The sequence below is a fragment of the Synchiropus splendidus genome, chromosome 11 (assembly GCF_027744825.2).
Source record: "Synchiropus splendidus isolate RoL2022-P1 chromosome 11, RoL_Sspl_1.0, whole genome shotgun sequence".
NCBI classification, from domain to species: Eukaryota; Metazoa; Chordata; class Actinopteri; order Syngnathiformes; family Callionymidae; genus Synchiropus; species Synchiropus splendidus.
Window position 1 is genome coordinate 16157890 of NC_071344.1, and position 25459 is coordinate 16183348.

General features: G+C 43.5%; 2 protein-coding genes and 1 long non-coding RNA gene across 3 annotated transcripts in view; 2 read left to right on the plus strand and 1 right to left on the minus strand.

The window, feature by feature from the left end:
• The first annotated feature begins 932 nt into the window (after window positions 1–932).
• LOC128767465 (probable E3 SUMO-protein ligase RNF212) lies at window positions 933–5382 on the plus strand. Its single transcript, XM_053879545.1, is given in 14 exon segments — window positions 933–1153; window positions 1389–1505; window positions 2425–2486; window positions 2573–2647; window positions 2850–2906; window positions 3000–3037; window positions 3110–3169; window positions 3338–3396; window positions 3666–3705; window positions 4171–4225; window positions 4472–4550; window positions 4939–5005; window positions 5089–5209; window positions 5212–5382. Coding segments are annotated over 13 exon segments (879 nt in total). The 5' UTR covers window positions 933–1153; window positions 1389–1396; the 3' UTR covers window positions 5269–5382.
• Window positions 5383–13425: 8043 nt separating this feature from the next.
• On the plus strand, window positions 13426–14899 carry LOC128767132 (uncharacterized). The gene is made up of 4 exons (XR_008416090.1): window positions 13426–13815; window positions 14257–14324; window positions 14403–14532; window positions 14700–14899. It is a non-coding gene; the product is annotated as an uncharacterized LOC128767132 (long non-coding RNA).
• The window catches only part of fgfrl1a (fibroblast growth factor receptor like 1a), a 63150-nt gene continuing 52513 nt past the window's right edge, over window positions 14823–25459 (minus strand). The window contains exons 4-8 of the mRNA XM_053878884.1: window positions 23538–23603; window positions 19958–20266; window positions 17764–17936; window positions 17514–17694; window positions 14823–17443 (exon numbers count right to left, since the gene is read on the minus strand). Coding sequence (XP_053734859.1) covers window positions 17019–17443; window positions 17514–17694; window positions 17764–17936; window positions 19958–20266; window positions 23538–23603 — 1154 coding nt within the window. The 3' untranslated portion in view covers window positions 14823–17018. The remainder of the gene's footprint in view (window positions 17444–17513; window positions 17695–17763; window positions 17937–19957; window positions 20267–23537; window positions 23604–25459) is intronic.

Sequence of the window (25459 nt, forward strand, 5' to 3'; positions counted from 1 at the left end):
TCTTTCGATTTCTGGTCTCACCAATGCCTTTCCCAGATCCTCAAGAAAGAGCCGTCTTTTCTGGAGCTTCACTCAGATCCACCCTGGGTTCAGGCATTTTTTTTTTGGAACTGGCTGATACTTAATCCCATCATCTTCTTCAGAGTCACTGTCAGACTCTGAATTTTAAGAAATGTGATCCTCAACTTCTGAAACCTCTTCTTCTGAATCCTCTCAGTCTACATCATTATCAGAAACTTCTCTCTCTTCCAAAATCAATTCCAGGGCCCTCTGCTCAGCGTACCTTTTGGCCATATTGACTGGTTATGATAAGAAACCGCACTGGCAAAGCTATAATATATATATAGAATTATAGTGTCTCGCACATTTGACCCTTGATGTCCTGTGTACCTACATTCTGTCCTCCTCCTGTCTAGCCATGCTCAGTGAGTGTGTATGGTACACAGAACATCAATTTCCACACTTCTATATATACATCTTATATGTAATAGAAATGTGTAGGAGGGGTGTACGGTGCGTGATTATTAAATATGTATTGTGATATATGTTCCTCACAGAAAATGAGCCAAAGCCAGTGAGTTTCAGTTTGAAAAATTATTTCATTGTATCATTTTTCTTTTAATAAAGAATGAAAACAGGTCCTACAGACCCGAACACAACACAAGGGTTAAATTACACACAGTAAAAAAGAGAGAGTTTGCTGCTTCTGTGAACGGGGGAAGGAGTAGAGCTTGAAGAAGCCCTATATCTACCTCCTTAAAAGTGTGCAAATAAACAACGCTTCCAATGGTACGAGTCTCACATCCGGCACTGGGAAATTATAAACATTATCTTTCTGTATCGGGGAAAAAAAATGTGGTCACCGCAATGCTCGCTGTTTTAGTGAGCTAATTCTAAGTGAATAAAAGTGATGCGCCACCGCACACCCTTCTAGGAAGATGCACTGGAAGATAAAGTAGCTGCCACTGTGTCACGTACCTGCTCGAGTCTGTCTCCGCGGAGACACCGGTGTTGGACCGCGGCTTCACGTCGACGCGACTCAGCTCCGCGCCACCATTAGCCGTTAGCGCTAATGTAGTCGGGGCGTCACTTTTCGCTACAGTTTGCTGATAAAAGTGTGGCGGCGACTCAGAGACACGGCCTTTATTCCCAGGTAGGTGTTCGTGTGAGTTCCAGGTGCAACTTTGTTCAGTTACACACACCTACTAAGTGCTAATGATGTTAGCTAACCATATCAGAGCATCAGTTTTTGCACTGACAACTTCAGAGCTCACGCAACGGAAAACGAAGTCTATCTATCTTAGCTGCTTTAAGGCCCTTCATGATGCGCGTCATTCGCTTATTTTCAGTTAATAAAAAGCGACTATAACCTGCTATTTTGATCGCAGTTGCTGCAATGGCCCACTGGATCTGCTGCAATTCCTGCTTCGTGTTCCCATCCAACGAACGAAGACTCGCTATCACCAGCTGTGGACATGTCGTCTGCAATGCTTGTCATCAGAGAAGTAAGAAATCCCATTTTGTTTTGTTTTTTTTTTAAATAAAAAGACATACGAGTAAAAGAAACGTATTAATGTATCAGATCAAAAGTAGGCACAAGAACGTGTTCCAAAGACGTGTATAGGTTGCTGTATTTGGATATGTAACTTTTTATAATGAATAATATGAACAAATGTGAAATCAAAAAGAAGTCTGGTTTTATTGTTATAAGGATTGGACTTTAGTTGTGTGTGCAGATTAAATGCTTAAGAGAAAAGTACATTTTCATGACCATTTGGAAACGAGAAGAACACTCGATCTCGTCTCGATCAGGGGCCACGTTATATACTGTCACCCCTGTTAGGGCTTCTTGTTTTTATTTATTTATTTTTATTAACACACGTTTTATGTCTGTTCTGAATGTAACTTAAAGGATGCTGTTGTCAACATCAGAGTGGCCAAAAATTATTTCCTCATGCAAATGTTTGTTCACTCCAACTAGCCAAAACAACAGATACTGTCAAGAACATCAACAACATGCAGAACATCGTAGACATTATTGACCACTCTTGTGTTGATTGAATCTTCAGTCCTGCATTCTTTATGTTGTGTTTAGAAGAAATGCAAAATGTGCCTAATGTACCATTAATTGCAAGATAACTATTTTTTTTCTGTAAGACCTTTTGAAATGTGGATATCTTGGTAACAGAACCATGGGTGAAACATAACTAAATGTTAGTAACTTCTTTATTGCAAGGTATTTTTTCAAAATATTTTATGTGTTGACAAGAAAGACTGTTAAAATGAGCCTTGCTCAAATAAAAGAGTCTGTTAATTCAGCTTTTTGACACAACCATGAACAGCTTTAAAACGGGGGCAAAATACAAAAACAGCCACGAAGTTGTGTTTTTGTATTTGCTATTGTAAATATGCTTTTCACTTCAGGTAAACCAGGCGAGTGTTTAATATGCAACACAAGTTGTCAAATTTCTCCTCTCTCTAATAAAGTAAGTGGACAATATTCCCCTTCTTTCCGTGTCCACTGAAATGATGCATGTTAGACGAGCACTTATTCTGTATTCTTTTGTTTTAGAGCTGCGCAGAGGTGAAGGCCTTGTTTACAGATGTTGGTCTTACTGCGAAAAAATATGTCACAGAAATCAATAAGGTTTGTTCTTCTGTTTCCCAGCTGCCGCACAAGAAAAGTCTTTGTCTTGACAAAACTGTCATCTCGCGTGGCAAAAATGAGCCAGCAGTACTATTCAGACAATTATTTCATCTGATACTGTGATATGCACCTTACCTTTTGGATAGTCCAACTTCTGCATCTTTGGTATGTAAGTCATAACAACAACATGGCCTTTCCCCAGGTTCTCATGTTTCAGGCACGGCATCACAAAAGACTGCTGACACATTACAAGCAAAAAGTAAGACGATTTACTTTGATATTTTTTTAACTCAGTGGATCTGCTGCTTCACAGTTTGATGTATATTTATATTTATTCACTTTTTTGTGTCAGAGTGAGAAACTGGAGCAGGAGATGCAGCAGATGACCAAGTATGTCCACCTAGGTCTTTTTAAATAGCATAAACAAATCATGTGTTTTAACGATTATATTTTTCATTGTAGGAAAATGAACGAGCAGAGCTCCTACATCTCAAAGCTTGAATACTCTCTTCAGCATCAGAGGTAAATGTCCGGAGCGCATGTTGTTCTAGCCTTTTAACACTAGGTGTCGCTGTTATATTACTTAAAAAGGTCAGCTTCACGTTCTGACAAGACAGTGTTTGTAATTAAATGTGATGAATTTTATGATTTGTTGTGAAAAATGACTCATGTTTTGTTTCTTCTGTTTAGTGCCAAGACGTCTTCGATGCCACCCATGAACTTCAGTGGACGCACGCCACGTAATTCTGGTAAATGATGGTCTTCTCCTCATGACATTAGCACAGTTAAAGATTGTCTTGAGATTTGATAAGTTCATGCAAAAACTTGATGAACTGCGACCATATATATATATATATATATATATATATATATATATATATATATATATATTTGCGAGTTCCATCAACTATGATCTGGTCTGGCATTGTGTCCAGACACCACATGAACTTTCCCATGACTCATCAATATTGTTTCCTACAATCAAATTCAGTATTTGCTGTATTATTTTTCTTTTTAGTCCTTCAACCCCTTTCCAGACATCCATCGACTCATAACATGTAAGTCTTCTCTCGTTCATGCTTGCATTACGTCATGGTTGTCTTGCACTCTTGCCCTGCCTCTTGCTTCATATTCCCATCCCAGTACAGGAGGTCCGTCACTGAGCAAACACATACATCCAGGGTTCATCCCCACAGTCTTATGTCAGCCACTGTGCAGCGTTGCCCTGCCCTGCGGCCGTCTCTGCACCCACACCTGAATAAGCCGAGCTTTGCTTGGGTTTAGTCATCAATCCCTATTGGGTTTCTCACACAGTTTACTCTGGACTCATTGGCTGGCCTGGTTTAATTGAGCAAATGTTGTTTTATCTTCAAGTCATTAGGTTTGTCCCTTGAGAGAAAGAGTTATTAAGGTTTGGAAAAAGATTCCTTGAGGTCAATTGGTATTTCATTTAAGCAGCGCTTGTCATAGGTTGAGAAGTCGGGGATTTTTCTTAAATTAAAGGTGTCTATTCTGTCTTGCAGAATGGAGATTGTGGATGGCAGCAGCATGTTCAGGAAAGCAAGTCCACTCATTCAAGTTGGTTGGAACACAACAGTAGATCACAAAAAATAGTCTGCTTTAATTTTATTCAACAATAATTTTATGTGAAATTCAAGCTGCATACTTTTGCTTCAAATGAACTCCTTCATGGGGTGGAGGGTCATGGCTTGTTTTTGCTGTTAAAAACAAGCTAAAACATGTGTTTATCAAGCGCTGCCATGAGCATCGATCTTTCACTGCAAACACTGATTCTTCTTTTGGGTGCAACTGTGTGTCCTCCAGCCCATCACCTCCTCCAGACTCTCATTAATCAGTTCTCCGCTGCTGGCACAGATGGGTGCGCCACACAAGGCTTCAGCAGGTTTGTCAGCTTCACTGGTCCTTGCTCCCCTCTTTACCCTGGAAGTTAAAAGAAACAGATGTCTACTTTCGCTATCACTGCTAAGAACTATAAAAACTGTTATTATTTTATCATGCTATATATTGATATCTGTAAGTGAACATTCACATTCTAGTAGGGAATTTAGACATGTTCCGCCCCACACATGTGAGGCTCCTTTTCCCCTGTCATTGATTCGCACTGCTGCTCAGTGACGTCCAGGTAAGCATGAGGTAAACATCACTGTGGTTTTAATCACTGTACTATTATGTTTCCTTTCCAGAGGATTATCTAGATTAAACAATGAAATTACAGCAGGCCTGTTCGCCTGATGTTGAGGATTAACTGAGGATTTGTTCTTTATGTTCAGCCGCTCATCCTCACAGGCCGCTCAGTCAGAACAGCTTGGCTAACACGACACGCTCTGCAACAGTCAGGTGACTTGAGTCACATAATATTCAATCATGTTTTCAAAAAAATCCATCTTTTTAAAGTAATGTTTTCCCATTGTTTCTTCCACTAGTTGTCACGGAACACCCGTGACTCCAGGTCTGTGTCTTGATTCGTTTGGCCGGATGTCGGGGTGGGAGTCCCCCATCTTCAATCCCTCCACCCCCCACAGACGCTCCCCCATGTCCTCCCACTTGCGTCCTCCAACAAACGTGCAAACTGCACAGGGCCGTGGCGTTTGGTTCTGTGAGTAGCAAGCCGCTTGATCCCGACTGGTCTATCACTCTTGTTGTCTCTCAGTTTGCAAGTTTGAACCCTCTTTGTGAATTCCAAATAAGGAGAAACACAAAAATGAATGAATAAAAATGACCCCACTGGTTGTGTTTTGCAATGAAATCATCTTCTCATTTTTAATCCAGGAAATTAAGACTCACATAACCTGATAGTTAAAAGTGATGGGCCAAGAAAACGTCTCGAACAAACACGCTGAACACCTCTTGTGTCGTGAAGATGTTTTGAAAGTGAAATTTCCCCACAAATCCAGTTCACACTGCGAGCTCTCGCCAGCGGATACATCTGACAGCAGTTTAACTCCAAGCACAATGCACTCATCCACCACCTGCTCAGTTTTTGGAAGATAAAGTGGGTTTACTGTAACAATAAATGACATTTCAGGTGATCTGACAGCATAAGCCACCATAGTTAACGTAATCGCCCCGAGAAAACTTGGGGCGCCCGATTCTCTCCGTATGCTACAGAGCAGATGCAAGTGGAGGCAGAGTAGAGTGTAACTAAAGTACATAGAAAGATGATATCACCGGAGCTGAAGTGATGAAGCGGGCGGCAAGGACAGGCCGATGTGTTCAGGCACGCTCCTCCTCTGTTTGTGGATCGGAGTTTTTCCCTCTATTGTCCCTGGTTGTCAGGGTGGTGAATGGTGTCTATTGAAGGCGGCTCAGGTGTGACTGCATGTGTGTTCCACCGCTGTGCACGCAACCTTCAGCTACCTACTGAGACAACGGAGTGAAATGGCTTTTTCTAAGAGGCCACTCGAGCGGGGGGAACTTGACAAAAACAGTGTTGCGGGATGGTGATCAGCGATTAAATGATGGGAGGGGTTCTTGATCTGTAAGACAGACAAGTAGGTGTATGACAGGATCCACAACAGGAGCGGGACTTTTGGAAATCTGTGTTACAAATAGTGTTTTACATTCAAAAATGTTTTTTGTCTTGAGACCCTGTCCTTTTTCTGGGGTGTGCTTTGAATAGGGCTGCGCTATCTGGCACAAGAAGAACCCAATAGATTTGGAAAATGTTATCCTCGTGGGGAGAGTTGTTTTTTTTGGGGAAAAAAAAGAAAAGAAAGAACCACATAAAACCACCGACAAAGAACAACCTAAAAAACAAACAAAAAAACAACACTCACATACTTTAAATACGTTTGAAAAAAAGAGAATCCTGCAAGTTGCTTTTATTTTACTACGTGGAAAAGTTTGATGACCTTTGCAACTAGAGACTTATTGGAGACTTTTACGAACCAACCACTCACACACATACATTTTGGAGTCACTAACTAATATTTGCTTTTGAACTGTGGGAGGAAACCGGAGTGATCACTAGCAAGCCAAAGCCATGGACCAGAGGCCGAGGCACCTTCTCCTCGTGAGGCTGCTGCATGAACCTCTACACCACGTCATCTGCAACCATGACACACACAGGTGTTTATTTCAATAGTCCTTTGTTGACTTCAAACATGTGCGGAGCATAAATACATCTGCAGTTTTATTTGCAGAGCTAAAACAGGGGCGGTCAAGGGGTCAAACGTGGCCCAGGAGCCCTCTGTTATTTACGTGTGAGTGGGTTCTGTATTGTAGAAGAGCCCGATCCTCTCCGGTGTTCCAGAGGGATCTTAAATAGTTTCCTGTTCTTTAAGTTCCTCTTAAGAGAGGAACGTCTCCGGAGGCAAACTACGCGACACACTGACGACTAAATCTCTGTAACGTCTCGCTCAGGCTCACTCACGCAGCGATTGATTTATCAGGCACTATAATTACAACAACAGTCTTGACACTCTTCTGATATTGCTTACAGTAAGTCACATGGGTGTTTGGACTGGAGTCAAACAGCGTCTTCGCTCGTCCAAACATTCACCTCTGCGTGGCCCGGGGCTGTACAAATGAGTCCTGCCACTTCAGAGAGGGAAGGAAAACTGTTCTGATGTCAGGGGTGATTATTCACGAGTGTTCCTGCAACCCCCCCCCTCCCTCCACCACAGTATTAGCCGGAGAGAGATGCTTCCCACTTAATCTGATCCAGATTCCACACTTTGTCACTCAGAATTTCGGTGTTGTACTTTCGGAGGTGTAAGCGTAATCCCCTTTGGGCAAGACATGACATGAACTAAATGATTTCACACCACAGCTATTTGTCTCATCGAGCGTTCCTGCGTTGGTCCGCGGCGGATAATCTCCGATGTCCATCATCGGAACGGGTCGGAACGCAGATGTGGCGAGTTATGTTTGAGTCTGTTTTTAAACACATTTGTTTTTCAGTCATTCATTTATAATTGATAATAGCTAAAGAAAAAGTTATAGGTCATGGGATGGTCCAAACAATCCGAAGTCTAGACTTACTTACTGAACCCAGCGGTACCCACAGTACTGCATTGGCAACTATGAACCATGTATAGCGTGATGTCATCAACAAACAACTTCTGTTTCAGGCGGGATTCGTTGCAGAAAAATGCTTTTAAAAAGGAATTTTAAAAGCCTTTAAAGAATGATAAGGGAAATAAAATGTGTTGACCGCGTGTGTTTCTAGGTCTGCTATAGGGGGCAATAAAGCCCAGTCTGACCCTGCAAAAATCTTTGTGATGTTGACTTCCACCATTCAAGAAATTGGAAGATCATTTTAGGAACACAATAACCGCTCTCCACTTGACGCTCAAGCCCTTTACTTTTGTCTGAGGTCACCATAAGCATCCGCTTGCTGCCCCTGAACAGGAAAAATGGTTCAATAACATCTAGCCCGCTCGACCCGGCCACATTAGCTCACCTCCAAACATGAGGTCACTTCCCTTCTTGTCGCTCTGAAGCTGATGAATCGCTCTCTTATCACACATATGAATTAAGAGTCTTAATTCCTCCCTTCCTCCCGACTCTTCTTTTCTTCTGTGCCACATGCACACTTGGCAGGATGTTTGCGGAGAAGAAGGGGGCCGAAAGACAACACCGAGATTAGGCGGCTTTTGTCACGGCTCCGTGGCCGACTTTAGAGGCTCCCCCTCTCCTGTGCCAGATTTCTTTTCTTTTCTCGCCCGTCTCTCCACATCCCTCTCTTTTCACAGAGGGAAGGTAAACATTTGCCTCAGAGAAAGCGAGGAAAGGGAAGATGGGAGGGATTGTTGGAAGACGGATGGAAGCCTCCTGTTGCCCCTTTTAGCCTCTTTTTGTGTTTTTTGTTTTTCTAGTTTTACTGTCGGCTTTGTGGCTGCGTGCAGGATGAGCCGGGAGGGCGAGGTGTGCAAACAGAGGAGCGCTTCAATGCCAGCCAGGTGTCTGTGCTCTTCCCATCTGTGTTCTTTTGTGTCTCTGCATCTGTGCGCAGACTTCCACCTTTCCAGACACACTTTTTCCCAAGATGTGGAGCGCAGCGGCACGGCTCTTCCTGTGTGATTCCCAGCTACAAACGTGTGTGCACGGCGTATTGTTGTACCTGATCTGTGCGTGCTTGTGTGCGAGAGCCCTTCATGGTCACTGACTCCATTCACCTGAGCGGCGCTTTCACAGTCAAAAGGCAGTTGCGGGTAAAAAAGCCCTTTGGACAGCTTCTCTTCATCACCAACCACAGCTGCTGTTGACTCAAGCGCCCAGGAATCTCTCCGGCGGGTTCACACCCTTTTAACCAGCCAACCGCAAACCAGAAACCCTCCTCCAGGGAGCAAAAGGTCCTGCAAGAGCACAAGGTCTGAGGGACCCAACATTTGCTCTGACAATTGACCGGGCTTGTGTCAAAACAAAAGCCTGATATGACGTGTTTGTAGGGAAGGAGGCCGGCGCAGATGCAGCCGAGGAAATGGCACTGCTGCAGTACATGAATACTGTAAAACTGTACCAAATGTACAGTAAGATGAATTTCTTAAAAGTTTCTCCTACCACAAGCATGGAAGAAACCAGTTTTTGGGTGCATTCTGTCAGAGGCCGTGTGTGCACGGAACCCAAGTGCAAGAGGTAACCAGTAGCAAACAGATTTGACAATGAGAATACAATTTTTTGAATTCACGAAATAACACAGGACAGAAGCAAGAACCAAGGAAGCAGGAGTAAAGCATACAACAGAACCAAGGGAGAAATCTGGAAACAGAACAAACAAGAATAAGAACATAATGACACAGTGATATCACTCGTGGTGGACAAGTCCATAATCACAAAAAACACAACAGTCAGACACGATCACGACGATGAATGAAGTCCAGTAAAAACAGCTGAAAGTGACCTGGCGGTCAAAAAACCCACGCAGAGAGGCGAGGGAGGAATAAGGAACAAACAAAATATGCTTGTGGTGGAAACACGAACACGCGGCAGAAAACACAAGGGGAACAAAGGTAGACAAAGGAGCTAGTGGTAGAATTTGGTTTGTGTTAAAGTTATCCTAACCTTAAGCCAAAAACACAAGAATATTACGCATATGCTATGTTTAAGTCCTGCAATGCATGTTGGGACCTTGAGTTTTCCAATACTAACCTGATGAAATCGAGTTGCGACAACTTTCTGTGGTCAGCCTCAAAATTTGTGTGGAACGGAAATCGACAAAATTACGGCAGCAAAATGTATTGAAAGAAATATGCTCTTAAAATGAAGTCACGTTTACGATATTGTTGAAAGCCTTTTTACAGCCTTGACCAATTCCGCTCTGCCAAGTTGAATTACTTTCTGGTTGGGAAAGGTTGATAGAATTTGATACAACTGTCCTCTGGAATAATGGCTTTAAGGGCGGCTGGCGCTGTGATTCTCCGATCAATCTCACGTCCCAGCAACGCATCACTCCCACAGCTGGAAGTTAAACTTGGAGCACTGTATTCCAAACTCTTCCCTGGACGTTAGTTTTGATCTGAAGAGTTTCTCTTGTGGTTAAAATGATGAATCACGTCAGGCTTCAGATGAGTGGAAAAAAAAAAATTCAACATTTTAGATTACATTAGATTACTCTCTGTTGCAAAATTTTGTTTATCCCTTGAATCTGGCTCCACTCTCGCACTTTTGGGCGGCAGGTCTTCAGAGTAATCGGAGAGGCCATCGATAAAACTGGGTGGTTTTCTTATCATCCAGTCAGAAATGCATTATGAGTTTGGAAGCCGACACAGAATGACTGAAACAAGTCAAAGAGCGAGAGTCAGATTTAGTTGCAAACATCAAGTTTCACAGGGAACAGAGGGCAGGAAGGGTCAGCCATGGTTTGGGGTTTCCTACAGCTGACGCTGAGAAACGTGGCAGATTTGTTGTCCAGGTTTCAGGGGAATACGACTGAACATTATCAGCCAAGAGTCTTCCCAAAAAACTGGGAACACAGACTTACAAAAAACCCTCTCTTGGCTTCTGGATGGTTATGAGATATATCCCTTAACATGGAGCATATTGAAGACATTTGTCACACAGATGGGACTGATTATCTATCACAGCCGCAAATGTCTGTCGAGGGTATCAGACTCGTAAATATGGACTGTTGTTCTGTGTCAGGCCTCCTTAGACGCTGAGGCAGTGTCAGCGGTTAAACAGCCACCAGTCAAATATTCTATTGTGAAACAGTCTGGATCAGGTTCAGCTCAGTTCTCATCATTAGCATTGGAGACGCTCAAGGCCTCATTGTTATTATTATTGTTATTATTACACTGTAATAATAATAATGTTTTATTCATACAGATTTATATTGAATCAGACAATAGTGACACAGAACAGTAGGAGAAAGAAAGAAAGAGAATCCAAGTTAAATGGTTATCAAGTGACCAAATAGTTGATGCATCATATAGAAGGTTTTCTTTTAGGGACTTGACGGACAGCATGGACTCGGCAAGACTTACTGTATCTCCTCGGTGTCAACGTCGATGCGCCCCTATGGAAAAAGGCTTGCCCTCCCTTTTCCTTGACTTGGAATAACCTGGAATGATATATAACTTGGAATGTGAGATGAAGCTATAACTGAGGCGATGCAGTTAAAAATCAGTCTAAGGCAGCAGCAACTTGCTCCATGCTGTACTGCAACAGTTGAAGCCATAATAGAAGACCAAGAAACTAGGGTTCCTGCGATTACCGATTGAGAAAAACGAAATATTTATTTTAACACGAGTTTCCCCGAAATAAAACCCTATCCATGTAGCTCCCTCCTGTGAGCAATACTGGACCCTGCGGGTTTAAAGAATTCCAATGAGTCGATTCTTCTTGCAGCCAAGCGAAAGACTCGGGGCCTCCAGATGTCCGGGAACAGCCCTACTCTCAGCTGCTGTCTCGTGACAGGTCAGTAGCGTGACTGACCAAAGGTTCTGGATGACGTTTTCGACGTCCCAACTTCCCTTGGTGTGACGTCTTTTTTAGCTGGACACATTTGCACTTGTCACTGATGCGCTCCTCATGTTCTCATCGCTGCTCATCAGACACAAGTTCAAGACATCTGTCAGCAGCTCCGCTCCGTGTCAACCTCCTCCCTTCCACGCCTCTCCTCCTCTTTCTGTCCGCCGCTATCCCTGAGCTGCTCACGGATGATGTGCAGAAACAGAATTCATATGATAAGACGGGGAAAAAAGGAGTTTGTGTTAGATCATCTATACGTCCATTTTCCCACACAAAATTCCGAAGGCAATGTCTTTCACAGCTCAAACATCACTCGCTTTGCCGTGTATTTATTACCCCAGAGGTCTTCCAGATGCATAGAAATCCAGGTGATCCCGAGGATTTGTCGCTCCCAGGCACAGGGAACGTTAACGCTGATAACTGTTGACTCAGCAAAAAATGTTACAACCGCAACTTCTCGTAAAGGTATTTCTGCTTCTCCGCGAGATTCCATTGTTCTCAGAGGTCTCGTCCTCGCCATTCTTCCCACAAACACGCTCTCAATCTTTGTCAACACACGCCAAAAAGACATATGGACTTTAATGGCCCCAATTTGGGTTGGAAAACAAAACACGACGTGGAGCCTCGTCCAAGAATAATGTGATTCCAGGGGAAACGAGGGACGTGTTTTCATGCTTAAATGAAGGGAAATGTAATTTTACTGTCGTTTCCTGTCTTACTCACCAAGCCTAACTACCCTTTATTCTTTCATCCGTGAGCCGTAAATTCTGACGGAAAGATGTTTGATATAATTGTCGGTAATGATGCCGTGCGTCGGCTTGACCGTTAAAGACAGTTTTAGTTTCTGCTTATGAAAGGTTTCCCGCTACTGAGATCATAAAAACACCATGAAGTTGTCAGATACACCTCAGAGTCGTGCGTTTGAAGTTTACACTGGCTTGCTGTGCAAGGTTGTCTCAGATCTGAACGTCGATGCTCGGAATGAAAGGAGCGAAACCTTGACCAGCACATCAATTTTCCGACACTCGGTCAGCATTCTCTTTGGTTAGTTCACCAGGAAGATATTCTGTCAGGATGGTGGTTCGCGACCCAGATGAGGTCCCGCATTATCAAGTCATGTGTTTGGACTTCTGTAGCACCGAATTTTCTGGTCCATAAAAGTCAGTTTTTATGCTCCAATAAAAGGATCGTTGGATGTCAGCGGTTTCTTTTCGAACTGGGCTCTCGCTCTCATGTGTTTTGAACAGGAGTTTCCTCTCGTGATTCAAGCTGCAAGGCTTGTAGTCGAGACCACCTTAACCAAGACCGAATCAAGGCCAAGACTGGTGTGTAACAAGATCAAGTGCGAGATGGAGACCAATCTCAATGCAGAAACCAGTCTGTCTGTCGTTCAAATGAAGGTAAAGAAAGCCACCAAAATGCCATCACTTTGTTGAAATACATTTGTCCATTTGTGAGTTTGTCTGTTTCCACCAGTGAGATGGAGACCCCTTACCACCTTACCAAAACTAGCATGACACTCTCCTTTTACTACCTTCTCCATGACATGAATTGTGTTCATGACCAGACACAGTCATTTGACAAAAGACCTACTTGCTTGAGTTTTAATTGAGTAATTTAAGAAAAAAAAAAAAAACTAAATGCATGCAAATGAAAAGAGCAAGACCTTGAAAATGATGGGAGACCAAGTGTACTTCGGTTGTCTTAGTTATTTTCTCTGAGATCATGCGAATATCACTGCTCTTGTTACTTTTCAGTAGATATTGGATGTGTTTTTCTTATAAAAAGAATGACTTAACTGTGACTTGATTGTGGAATCAACAAGTCATAGACGGACAAGCAAAGAGGAGGCAGTCAGCGTGACCCTGTATTAGGTGTTGTCTCCTCTTGTTGTTGTCCTTTTACATTTCCCCATTCTGTCAGCAGCCTTTTCTTCCCTTACCTCAGTGAAATGAGTCAGAATGAGACGCTGGACGTTGACTCCCCATCTGCACGCAACGCTTGTCCATCTGTCAGCTCCCCAGACAGACACGATGACAGATGAAACACCGGCTGCAGCTCTCACCAGCGAAGACCTACAACTATTTAGAGGAGGACGGCCACTTAAAGACGCTCCCATGATACCCTGAGGCTTTTCTGCCGGAATCCACCTCTGACAGATGTCGGTGGAAACACCGCATTTTTCTGCCTCTTAATGGAGGCTTGTGCTGGCAACGTGGAGTTGATCTTTGGAGGTGCGGTCAGTTTCTGCGGGTGATATGGCAATGAGAAAATACCAGCCACCGTTTCTGGGGTAAAATTACAAATCTGCTTATTGAATATTAACATGTTCAGTATCACGTTGTCTTATTTCTTAAAAGAAATTGAAAAATGTAATTCTCCTTTGGATTTCTATTATCTGGCAATATTTAAATGTACAATGCTAACACCGGCAAAAAAAAAACAACACTTGCGATAACAATTCTGTAAAGCTATCTGAACAATGCTAGCGAGCTTTAAGCGTTTGAAGGCTAATGTCCTGATATATTTACTGAAAATGTTCAATCCAATGAGTGTTTATATCTAGAAATGTCTCCTTTTACAATAATTGCCAAGATGCTAATTTAGCTATGTGGCTAATGTAGCCAGCCCCGCTCACAAAGATGCTAGCTTAGCAGTGATATGTTGCGTTCCAGTGACCTTGGACGTGGGAATTACCGCAGAGTTCAGAGCATTCCAGTTTGTAAAGTCGGAAGAGAAGATGGTGAGGTCCTTGGAAGCTATTGTCACGTGTCTCTGGATATAAGGAAATTCTTGATAAATATGCTATGCTTGCTACTAGAAAACCCGCAGGATGAAAAGGAAATGCAAAACTGGAATGCACCATGAGAGCTTGGCAAATCAACTTTAGTAATGCTGCGTCCATCTTCTGCGGAAGTTGGAGTTCGAGTTCAAGGCAGGGAAAGATGACGGTGACACCCGTGAAAGACTTTCTCAACCGTGTCTTACGAATATAAGCAATTTCTTTGATAAATATATGCTTTGAATATGACAAGTAAACCCACAGGATGAAGAGGAAATTTGTTTTCCTTCGGTGTATTTCATGTATTCTAAACGTATATGTAATGTTTACCTTCAGGGAAAAGCCATCTTGGATTGTGAACTCCGGGTGGTAAGAAGTCTCCAACCTTCCGACCGGGAAATCACATTGGACGTCACATGGAGAAACCCTTTTTTCTGGACAATGAACACACAGACCTGGTCAAAGTTGAACTTTTTAATGGCACCAGTAACAGGGGTAATGACGTCAGAACAAAAACAACCACGACTTTAATGAAGATAGACTGTACAAAGATTGTCTATACAATGATTATCAATAAAAATTTTGTATATTCTGTCCGCACGTATAAATACAGTATCTTACACTGACATGTTTGCTACATAGCTTACAATATGACCGTAACAAGTAAACGCACTCATGCAATATAATGCCCAATTATATATGAAAAGGAGGAACATAATACAAATAAATTAGAAATACACAACCGTGCTTTTGGGTGACAAATATGGTCCGAAGCGTTTTCCCTGCTAAATCTATCATTCTCTTCTCTACTCGACATTTTGTACTCGAGGGCGACGAGCACACTGGCAGTCCTCTAGCTTTGACACACAACTGACGTGAAAGATGAAGCTATTTGAGGTCTTCAGAAAACACACAGCGTCTCCAGCAACCACAGAAAGGAAAGAACAAAGACGTAAAAACAGCTTCCCTCTGGCTTGTTTGTTGGAGTTCACACGGAAACATCAGTCTATCGTGCGATTCAGTCGAGTTGAATAAACTCACAGGTGATATCTGACTCCGAAGACCGGCAGAAATAAAAGACAGCATCTGTGTGACGTCGGGATCAGTCAGTTGGCTTCGAAAATAATCCAATTATTAACAACGTCAGCACAGGATGGCAGGAAAACAACCATGACTGTAACCAGTCTGAACATCATACCCTGTCACATGGTTGTTGACGCTAAAATGCCCAGCACTTTTGTGGTGAAAGTGTTTCACAGTGAAACTTCAGACTGGAACATAAATCGACGCGTGATGGATGACGCAAATGTCTACATGTTGTGTAGCAAAATATCATCTTGAGGGCAGGACGGGAACCAGCTATCCACCATATTCCGACATAAAACCTGACAACATTCTGGCAGCTCCGAGCTTCGGTGCCGTAATCCTTTGATTGCTAACGGCTGATCTCGTTCACACACTCTTCACACACACACACACACACAAACACATCTGAGCTGATTAGACGTCAGGATGGAGGTCTGGCTAAATTAGAGACGAAAATAAAGCACCGGAGAGCTCGGGGGGAAGCTTGGTTCCATCTGCTTCCAGAGCTCTTTTCACACAATACATGAACGTAAGATGGTTAAAGTGAGACTGATCTTCAATGAATTCATTCGACTTTTCTTGGGCATTGAAGTGTTTACAATCAGCAAGATCATTTCCTTTTATTTTGGAAAAAAAATCCACATTTTGTGCCTTAAATTTAAACCAAAAAATTATTTAGCTCGAATTATATATATGTATATAATATTCCAGCTTTCAATGAACCATTCCAGCGACTTTCGTAATGTATCTTATGTTGACCCATAAGATAATATCAGATGATTATCAGATATCACTCTGACTCAGAATCAGACAGAAATGAATGAGGTGCTGAGACTCCCAGGAGCTGCTGGTGGAGCAGAGCCGACTGAGTCTCTCCGTTGTCTTTCTATCCCTGTAAACCTCAGAAGATTAGCTTTGTATCCGATGATCCATCAGAAATCCACCAAATCTGGTGCTGGTTTGTCGACGGCACCGTTTTCGCCGCAGCGCTGCTGTCTCCGCGCGGCCTACATCCCTGTCACTCCGACGGTTTTCCCCAGGAAGGGAGCGAACGTTGAAGCAGGAATCTGTGACAGCAGCTCCCTTTTGTATGGAAAAGTGGTCATCACTGGCTCAGTTCTGCTCAGGTCTAACGCCTGAAGTAAACTGTTTAGGAATGACTATGTTTCAGAAGGTTATTCTGTGAAATATACGCCTAAATTTACTTCTCCAACGCTTTTTCTTTCATTCTTCATGATAATTTTGGCATTTTTGTAAAATCTCTTTGGCAGTTTACATCAGGCTTTAGACACTGGAACAAAGCTAACTTGTAACGTATACGGACGTAGCATGCTAAATGCTGAATAATAATCCGTCATCATTCACATCTCGGTTTGGTGAAGTGGAGTCCTTACTGAGGAGTTTGTGGTTGTGTCTTGAGCAGAAGCACAGAAAGTGACGTGAAATCTTGAATTACATTCTTCATGGTTAGTCGTCCACATGTTCCTAAAAAAAGAGTGTAAAGGAGTCTGCAGTGGTCTTGTGGTTCTGTGCTCCGCTGGCAGTGACAAGCGTCCGTGTGTTTGCCCGCTAACATTGGTAGTGGATGTGCTGGTGCTGGTGCACTTTCCCGTCCACGTGCGAGTGTGTGTGAGTGTGTATATCCGTGTAGATTTTGGGGTACACCTTGGGAACGGCTCCGGTTCCCCCCTGGGTGAGGAGGAGCTGCTGGTGGGCAACGTAGTCCTCGTAGGAGAGGCAGTCTTTGTCGCTGCCGGCGGGCGGCGGAGGCTGGGGCCCGACTCTGTCGCGGGCGGCCGCCGGGAGACGCTGAGCCGGCGGCAGAGCGGAAGACGATGAAGGTGAGGATGAGGAGCAGGTGCGCTTGGACTGACAGAACCACAGGAGGGCGGTGCCGAAGATGAAGGCCAGACCTGCAGGTATGCCGATGATGACCGGCCAGGGCAGACTCTGGGACGTCGCTGTGGGGACCGGGATGCTCTGAGGCTTTGAGTCTGGAGAAACCAAGATACCAATTTACAAAACGAGAATTCATTTGTTTAAAAAGTATCCTGACTGTCTGACCTGGCAGCACGGTGAGGTAGGCGCTCCGGAAGCGGTATCCCATCGTGTTGGCGCCTAAGCAGATGTACATGCCGGCGTCCTCCTTCTTGGCTCGACTGATCAGCAGCTTGTTGAGATAAGAGCCATCGGGACGCGACCACACCTCCCCTTTAGGCAGCACCACGAACCTGTGCGTGCCCACCTGCGAACAGAGCGGCATCGCCGGGTCAAACGTCTGATCGCTGTTGCTCAGTAAGAGTCGGGGTTTCACCTCGATGGTGGAGTTGAACTTGTCCACCTCTCCCGGTTCCACTCTCTTCAACCACTGGATCACCGGCTTAACGTCGCTCCGGACTTTACACTGGAAGGAGGTGGTGCCGCCGTAGTCCACCGTGGTGTTGACTGGGTGGGTTCCAGTCAGGACCGGCTTCGAGTTGGTCCGCTCTGTTGTCACCAAACAGCAAAATGGAGTTATAAACACACCACAAGAGGTCAGTGAACATCACGCTCACCCACAAATCTTAGACCCACACCTGGTCGGACACACCACAAGTCAGGGTTTTCTCGTGGAGCTAAGAACTGCCGGTGTTGCAGTACATTATGAGACGTGTTTGACTGGTGGGGGCACCTTTTTTAGCGTCAGTAATAGCTATTGAAAAACACATTGAATGAAAACTTGATCATCGTGTGGGAGGAAATCAGCGTTGTGGATCTGCTGTAGTGGAAATGGGTTGATACAAGACAAATTACAAAAGTCGCTGGAATTCATTTTTCCAACACTGATATTTATGTAAAAATAATATGATGAAAACAAAAAAATGTTAATGAATAAAGAATAAGAAAACAAATAATGATTGTACAGATGTACAGATTCATTCAGACTTAAAAAAAACATTAAAACAATAAACAACAAACAAAAAAACATTAGGTTTAGATTCCTCCAGTAAATGGCACCAGATATTTAATCAAATATATAATTATATATATAAAATATATATAAAATAAGAAAAGTCATTTCTGACTTGAATGTATGAATCATGTCATATGACAAGATGAATATTGTATTTTGTATTTTTAGAAGTAAAATTAAGAATTCTGATCAAAAGGTTCCCCCCACTATTTCAGTCATATTTAGTGCAAACACTGTCACAGACCTGCCACGTCATCCTCCCACCACAACCCTGGTGACCTCAAGCCCACGGCTCTTCAGGAATAACTGACAGGTGAGTGAATCTCTCCTGATGGATCAACTGTCCTGCTCGACAAGCCTGAGCTCTGATTCTGATTTACATCCCTCTGCATGTGTGTGTGAGAGTGTGTTACACTGAAGTCTACAGCTGTAGGTTGATGTAAAACACATGTGCCGGGGGCGGGATTTACTCTCCTCGGGCTTAGATGAACATACGACTCGAGGAGGCCGCAAATCCAACAGCAGAGCAAACATCCCCGCAGTAAATCTGACATCATCGGAGCAGTGTCTTCAATCCAGCGCCAAAAAACACACTTGGTGTTCAGCGCAACTCACGTGAGGACTCGGCTAGTGGAGGAGCATCCAAGTCACTTCTTAGGAGTCGCTCTACTCCATGCCACAAATGGATGACTGTGAGACTATAAAGTCGGTTTGTGTGGTCAGGATGAAACCTGCTTCCCATCCTAAAACAACACAGTATTTCAAGTGCGTGCGCTAAACCGGACTTCTTAATTATAGTGTTCCGGATGATACGAGAAGGTCAAGATAATCACCGTGTCGTGAATCGGAGGTGAATCGAGCGGAACACAGTTCTGAACCCACCATTTGGTCCGACAGCACATTCAATCAAACACCGAGGGGAGCAACACAATCTGTGTAATTCACTGGCCCCGGGTCGGTTCAGCGAGCGTGAGAGGAGAAACTGGGGGATTCACTGTCGAGGAGCAGTTGCACAAATCTTCCTGACACAACCTTCTGCATTTATCCGGGCTTGGGACCATTTAAAAAAATAAATAAAATTGAATTTATAGATCAATTATACTTATATATACGCAAATAAAGTAAAAAAAAAAAAAAAAAAAAAAAAAATATATATATATATATATATATATATATATATATATATATATAATAAGATATATAATTTATACTTACTAAAATAGAAATATACTATTTTTTATACTTAATTATGTTTCTTTATAGTAGAATTTGAATAAAAAATGAAAAACAAAACTAAAAGAAATTAGTTTTTCAAGTTGAAATGATGTGACAATTATAATTATGAAAACAGCAATAATCAGCTTTCTTGAATAAAAACATGAAATACATTGGACTATTTTAAAACTGGATGGCTGGATTTTTAAATTTTCATTTAGAAATTTTGCTCTCTTCATCAAGCTAAATCGGGGTTGGGGTGAGAGGGTGTCTGGGGACACGATGGAATGCAGGGTGAAGAAATGATGAAGAGGCTTCACAGAAAAGCGACGACACTCACGTATGACTTCCACTTTGTAGGTGGCGTTGATGGCCCCGGCCCGGTTGGACACGTGACACGTGTACTTCCCGCTGTGCTCCGGCGTCAGGTTCTTCAGGCTCAACGTCCACTTCTTCTTCTTCCCCGCTCCTCCCGCTCTGCCTCCGTCCGTGGTGCCGTCCCCGTCCGCCAGAGGCAGACTGTCTTTAAACCAGACGATGTCGGGTCGAGGGTTCCCGCTCGCCGTGCACTTGAGTCGCACGGAGCTGCCCACCGGGCGAGCGATGACCCGCTTCCTCATCTTCGCTGGCTGCGTGAAGCGAGGCCGAACTAGGAGAACAAAGACACAAGCGCTTTAATGTCAATAAAGATGTGAGGAGTTGATGAGTCCAGTTCAGAACATTGCCCAATTTGTTTCATGAGTCAGTCTCCATGCTGGAGCCAATTTTCAAAACTAGTTTACAACTGATCCTCACACATTTTGAAGCCTTTCTACGGTGCAGACAGCACCACTGCACCCGCAGCTGATTTATTTTCCTTCTAAATTGAGTCAAAACTGAGGCAGTGAAGTTAAAATCGGAGCATAAATGAGCCACACAAAAAGAGGAAAACATCAAAACAGAACTTCTCGGCAGAGACATGGCCCTGGTCATAAATCATCAGTCAAAATATGGCGTCAACTTGCTATAGTCACAATCTATACGGAGGGATTTTAGGTAGTAGTGCTGAAGAAATGAGGCTATGGCTTTGTTAGAAAGAGAGATACTGAGTCATGAGAAAAGAGTCAAAATTATAGGACGGAAAAAGGAGGAATCAAAAGCCGAAACGGTCAGATGACCTTGTGATGGAAAGGTCGAACACTAAATTAAGATTAGAGGGTTGTGAATCCGTCAGACTCTTCGACCGGAGCAGAGAATCGACGTGAAGAACGAGATAAGCTCTTTAATCTGACGCCGTTCATCTCTGAAACAGACACTTCTGCCGGCAGAAATCCAACAGCGCGGCAGATAACCATTGGCCGAGCGATAAATCAGGCGTCAGCTGCAGCTCCAGCACTGCTCACTTGTTATTTCAGTTCAGGCTAAACGGGTCGCGCCAGAGTGATGTGACGGAGCACAATCTGGAGACTCCATAACTCAGAAGAATATAACTCTCTGCTGACCGGCGTGAGGCCGGGAAGGAGGACAGAACTAACAAACCCCGGACTTTCAAGTCTGCCCCCCTTCTCTCGGCCCCGATGGAGCTACTGGACGGCTGCTGAACTGTGACCGCACCAGTTAATAGATGGAGACGCGGCCAAGAAGAGAGGAGGACGGGGAGAAGATGGTTCAGAAACCTCAGCGTGGATGATGATGTGGGTTCAGGGAGACAAAAACGAGACGCGGAGCGGCTCAATTGTTCAGACAGCAAACAGCAGGGATTTCCAACGGCGACCTCTGACCCCCCTGCTCCTGCCTGGCTAGATCCACTACAGATAGAGATTCTACAAACCTGCACTGACTTGACTGACATCCCTCATTTCACATTCATTTTATCTCACAGTTACACGAGATCCTGCCGACCACAGGAGGCTGAAGTAATAAAACTATGCAAATACATGATGTACAACAACAAAAGATATTTCTGGAGAAAAATCAACAAAAACTTTAAATTTAAAAAGACAAAACAACAAACAATAGAGATAAGATAAGGCTGAAATATTGAACACAACGACAAAATACTGCAATAAAGTTGAAGTTAAGTTTTAGACCACATATTGAAAAGAATTGAGAAAATAACTTCAGAGTTAAGTAAGTAAAAAATATATTAAGTTACATATAAATTTGGGGGAAAAAAGACAAATGAATGAAAAAAAAAAACAAATTACAAAACTATCCATTTAACAAAATGAAATGTTTGTAGCACATATTAAGAGTCACAGATGGACGTAAAACGTGTCTTATTATACAATATAATATATAATTAACTGACCAGTCCTCCTTTTATTTAAAGTCCACAATCCACTTGAGCAGCACCAAAGATATATTTGAGATGAAGCAACGATTTTAAATCTGAATTCAGAGACAAACTTAAGAAGAGAATTCAGACACGTGTTACCCCCACCAAGGAGGCCATGTTTTCGAGGGAGTACACCTGTCTGTGTTCAAAATAAGTGGAATAGATACGGACGAATTTGGATGAAAGTTTCAGGACATATGTGAAATAGGACAAGGACTGAATGGTTCAGTTTTGGGAGTGATCTGGCTCACCGTCTGGATCTAGGATTCTTTTGAAGGATACTTTAACCTTGAACTCTCTGAGGGACTATCCAGTTCAGACATGTTAAAAAAATTTTTGCGAGATTAAGAAGCAAAACTTAAACATCTAAGATGACATAATTCAGAGATGTATTTGGAAAAATCTAAATTCCAAAGGTCAATATTTTGAGGCAGAAGTCTGCAAACCAAATGTTCATAAAAATATGACTCAGAATGAGTCAATATCAAACAGAAAAATCAACTTTATGTTCAGGTCTGGACCGGGCCTAAGTAAAAGGTCAACAGTTCAATAAAAAGGTTTCAGTAATAATAATAATTTCTGATGTATTACAATAACTGCATTGAGTCTAAAAATTTCCAATAAATGATAGTCTCATCTGGTGCCAATGACTCTCAGTACTAAGATATCCAGAGGTTGTTTACGCAAAGCAGAAGTAGAAACGTTCCTTGTAAAGGAGGAAGATCAGACTGTACAGAGACTCCAGAGGGGTGAGAGAGAGGGCAGACCAACAGAGAGAGGCCAGCGAGGAGGCAGAGGCAGGCTAAAGGGCAGCAGTCTTGTTGGGGTCTCGGGGGTCACCTCCTCGCCACACTTCACCGTGTAAAAATACCCTGCGAGGCACCGCCTTTCATCATCCTGAGCGAGAGCATGCCTCTCTGAGCGAGAGGGAGATCGTGAACTTGAGAATGAAAATAGGGAAAGTTCTGGCCCTTGAGGTCATCGCGTCTGATCTGGAGCAGTTGATGGCGACTTTCCTCCAAACACTAGCTTCACCTGAGCTCAGCTAGAGAGCTACTCTGAGCTTCATCATCTGCACACGTCTAAAAACTGAAGAGCTCAAACCTTTAAAATTAGGATGAGTCAAGGTGAACTTGAACACATGAACGTCCTTGAAAAGTGGAAAAAAAGAGCTATTGTTTATGAAACTAGCTACAATTCTGCAGTGAGGTGAAACAACACCTTCAAATCTGGAGGGAACATCTGATCACAGAGTCTGACTCAAGGCTTTAAAGGCTGGAATCGTAGATCAGAGTGATCAGATCGGACGTTCCAAAAACATGTCACCTCTCAAGAGGAAAAGAACTATGATGTTTTTAAATGAAACAGGATGATTTCAAATCCCAAAAGACCTTTTCAAAGGTTCAACAAAAACGTCTGAACACATGAATGAATTCTCTTAATATTTGTCTTCTGATTTTAAAAAAATGAGGAAAAGTAGTGAAGATGAATCAAAATGCAAAACAATGAGAACATAACCAGGGTCATAACAAGTCACACACGAGACACCAAGTCCAGATTATGATCTTAAAACAGCAGGAGAAGCTCTTGAACAAGTCCTTACCAAGTTTCCCGGCCAAGTCTGGAGGCGAATCTTGAGTTCCTGCTCCTCCTCTGGAACTCTGGTCATCTGGGAACAAACAAGGATTCATCAGTGAGTCATGTCGAGTGACACTTGTCCATCATTACGCATCAAGGTCAAGGGCGTCCCAGCTACACGGGGTGAGAGGCTGTGCTGACAGTCAGCCACGGACACCAACAGCTCACCTCTGTAAGACTTTGAACAGAGGGAGGAAATCAGAGTGCCCTCGCACAAGCACTGTTTTCAAAAGTGTGTGGTTAGAAACCACTGTGCACCATGTCCAGCTGCGAAACTCAAAGTCCATTCACTCACAAACAAAACCCAGAGGTTCTGTCTACCCCAGTGTCTTACCTTCTCTCTGCTATGGACGACACCCTGGTCAACATAGAGTGCTAGATGTCACAGCGCTAAACCCAAATAAATGATCAGAACACGACAACTCTTCGGTAACATCTCAGACTTCAGATTTAATGCGGGATGAAACCGAACTATTTACACCCGCGCATCCCTGATGGCTCACATCTGATCCAGAAAACCCCTTTTGAACGTGGTACCAGCTTTGACTTTGACGCGGCTGGTGTCGGGTTCAGTCGCTCAGCACGCCGCCCAGCACAGATTATTAAAAAGATAAAAACATCTGCTGAGACTTTGATGCGACCAACAACTTCAAGATGTAACCTGCGAGTCCAGGAGGCCCCGGGACGAGAATCCACAGGGACGCCGGCTGATACAGTCCAGTATCAGCTCTGTCAAAACACATCCAGCCCCGCGATGGTTAACTTGGCCTGAACCTGGAGCCTCAACCAGAACCTGATGGTCCAACAGCTTCAGACCACCTGCGCGCCGTACGTGAGAGCACCAGTAATTGTAAATGGATATATTTATTGTGAATTTATGGAGGTTTTTGGGGGGACCACCTGAGAGCTCAGGGGTGTTTAGCTCAGCGCCAAACCTCTTTAAAACATCGCTGGATTTGGGATCAGGAATGTATTTGAAAGGACGGACCTGAAACCGCGGGGATGTTATTAGCGTCGGGGATGTTGCGAGTGTGTGTGGGGGTGAGCTCAAACAGTGTGTGTAACTTGAGGTGCCACTTCTGCAAGGCCCCTCCCACCAGCAGTGCCATCACATGAGACGAGGCGGCGTGTTTGAAGAAGAGCGCCGACGGCCACTTCAGAGGAGATGACACGGTTTAGCGCTCTTAACAGCTAACAAACACTCCCACCAGGCCCCCCCTGCAGGGGACCCCTCACACAGGGGCGCTGGACCTCTGCCACGGTCCAACATTGCAACAGCTACACACCCTCTTCCAGGATCCGGAGAGAGTCGGTTCAAAAGTTGCCATCGGAAACCAACTGGAGGATAAGGTTTCTTTCTGACCAGAAGAACTTGCTACGGGGTCAAAACCATGGCCAGCAGGCCACACCCACCCACTTTATAATGCTAAATAAATCTATCAATATTATGATATTGAATCAACATCAGTTAAAAAAAATATCATTAATCCATGTTTATTAAATCTCACCACCAGCACAAGCTCTTCATCCTGAACATGTTTAGCTAGCGATGCTAAAGTAGCATGTCGCGCTCGTCGTGACTCAAGAGTGATGAACCATAGTTAATGCCGAGTCTTTCACAGAAGAGTGGAGCCACCCTCATCCTGAACATCCACACAAGTTCAGCTCCTGAACTCCTGCTAAATCTAAGCTTCTTGCACAAATCTGTGTCATGCTTCAACTTCCCATCTAAAACAAAGAGCCTTGCAAGGCCACTTGGACTGTGGCACACCGACACGTTTCACAACAACATGTCATTGAAAGTCCACTTCCGCGGCTCCTTCTTCTGCGTTCTCTTGTTACAACCATCAACCTCTCTCTTGGGTGTCTTGACTTTTCATATGCAGG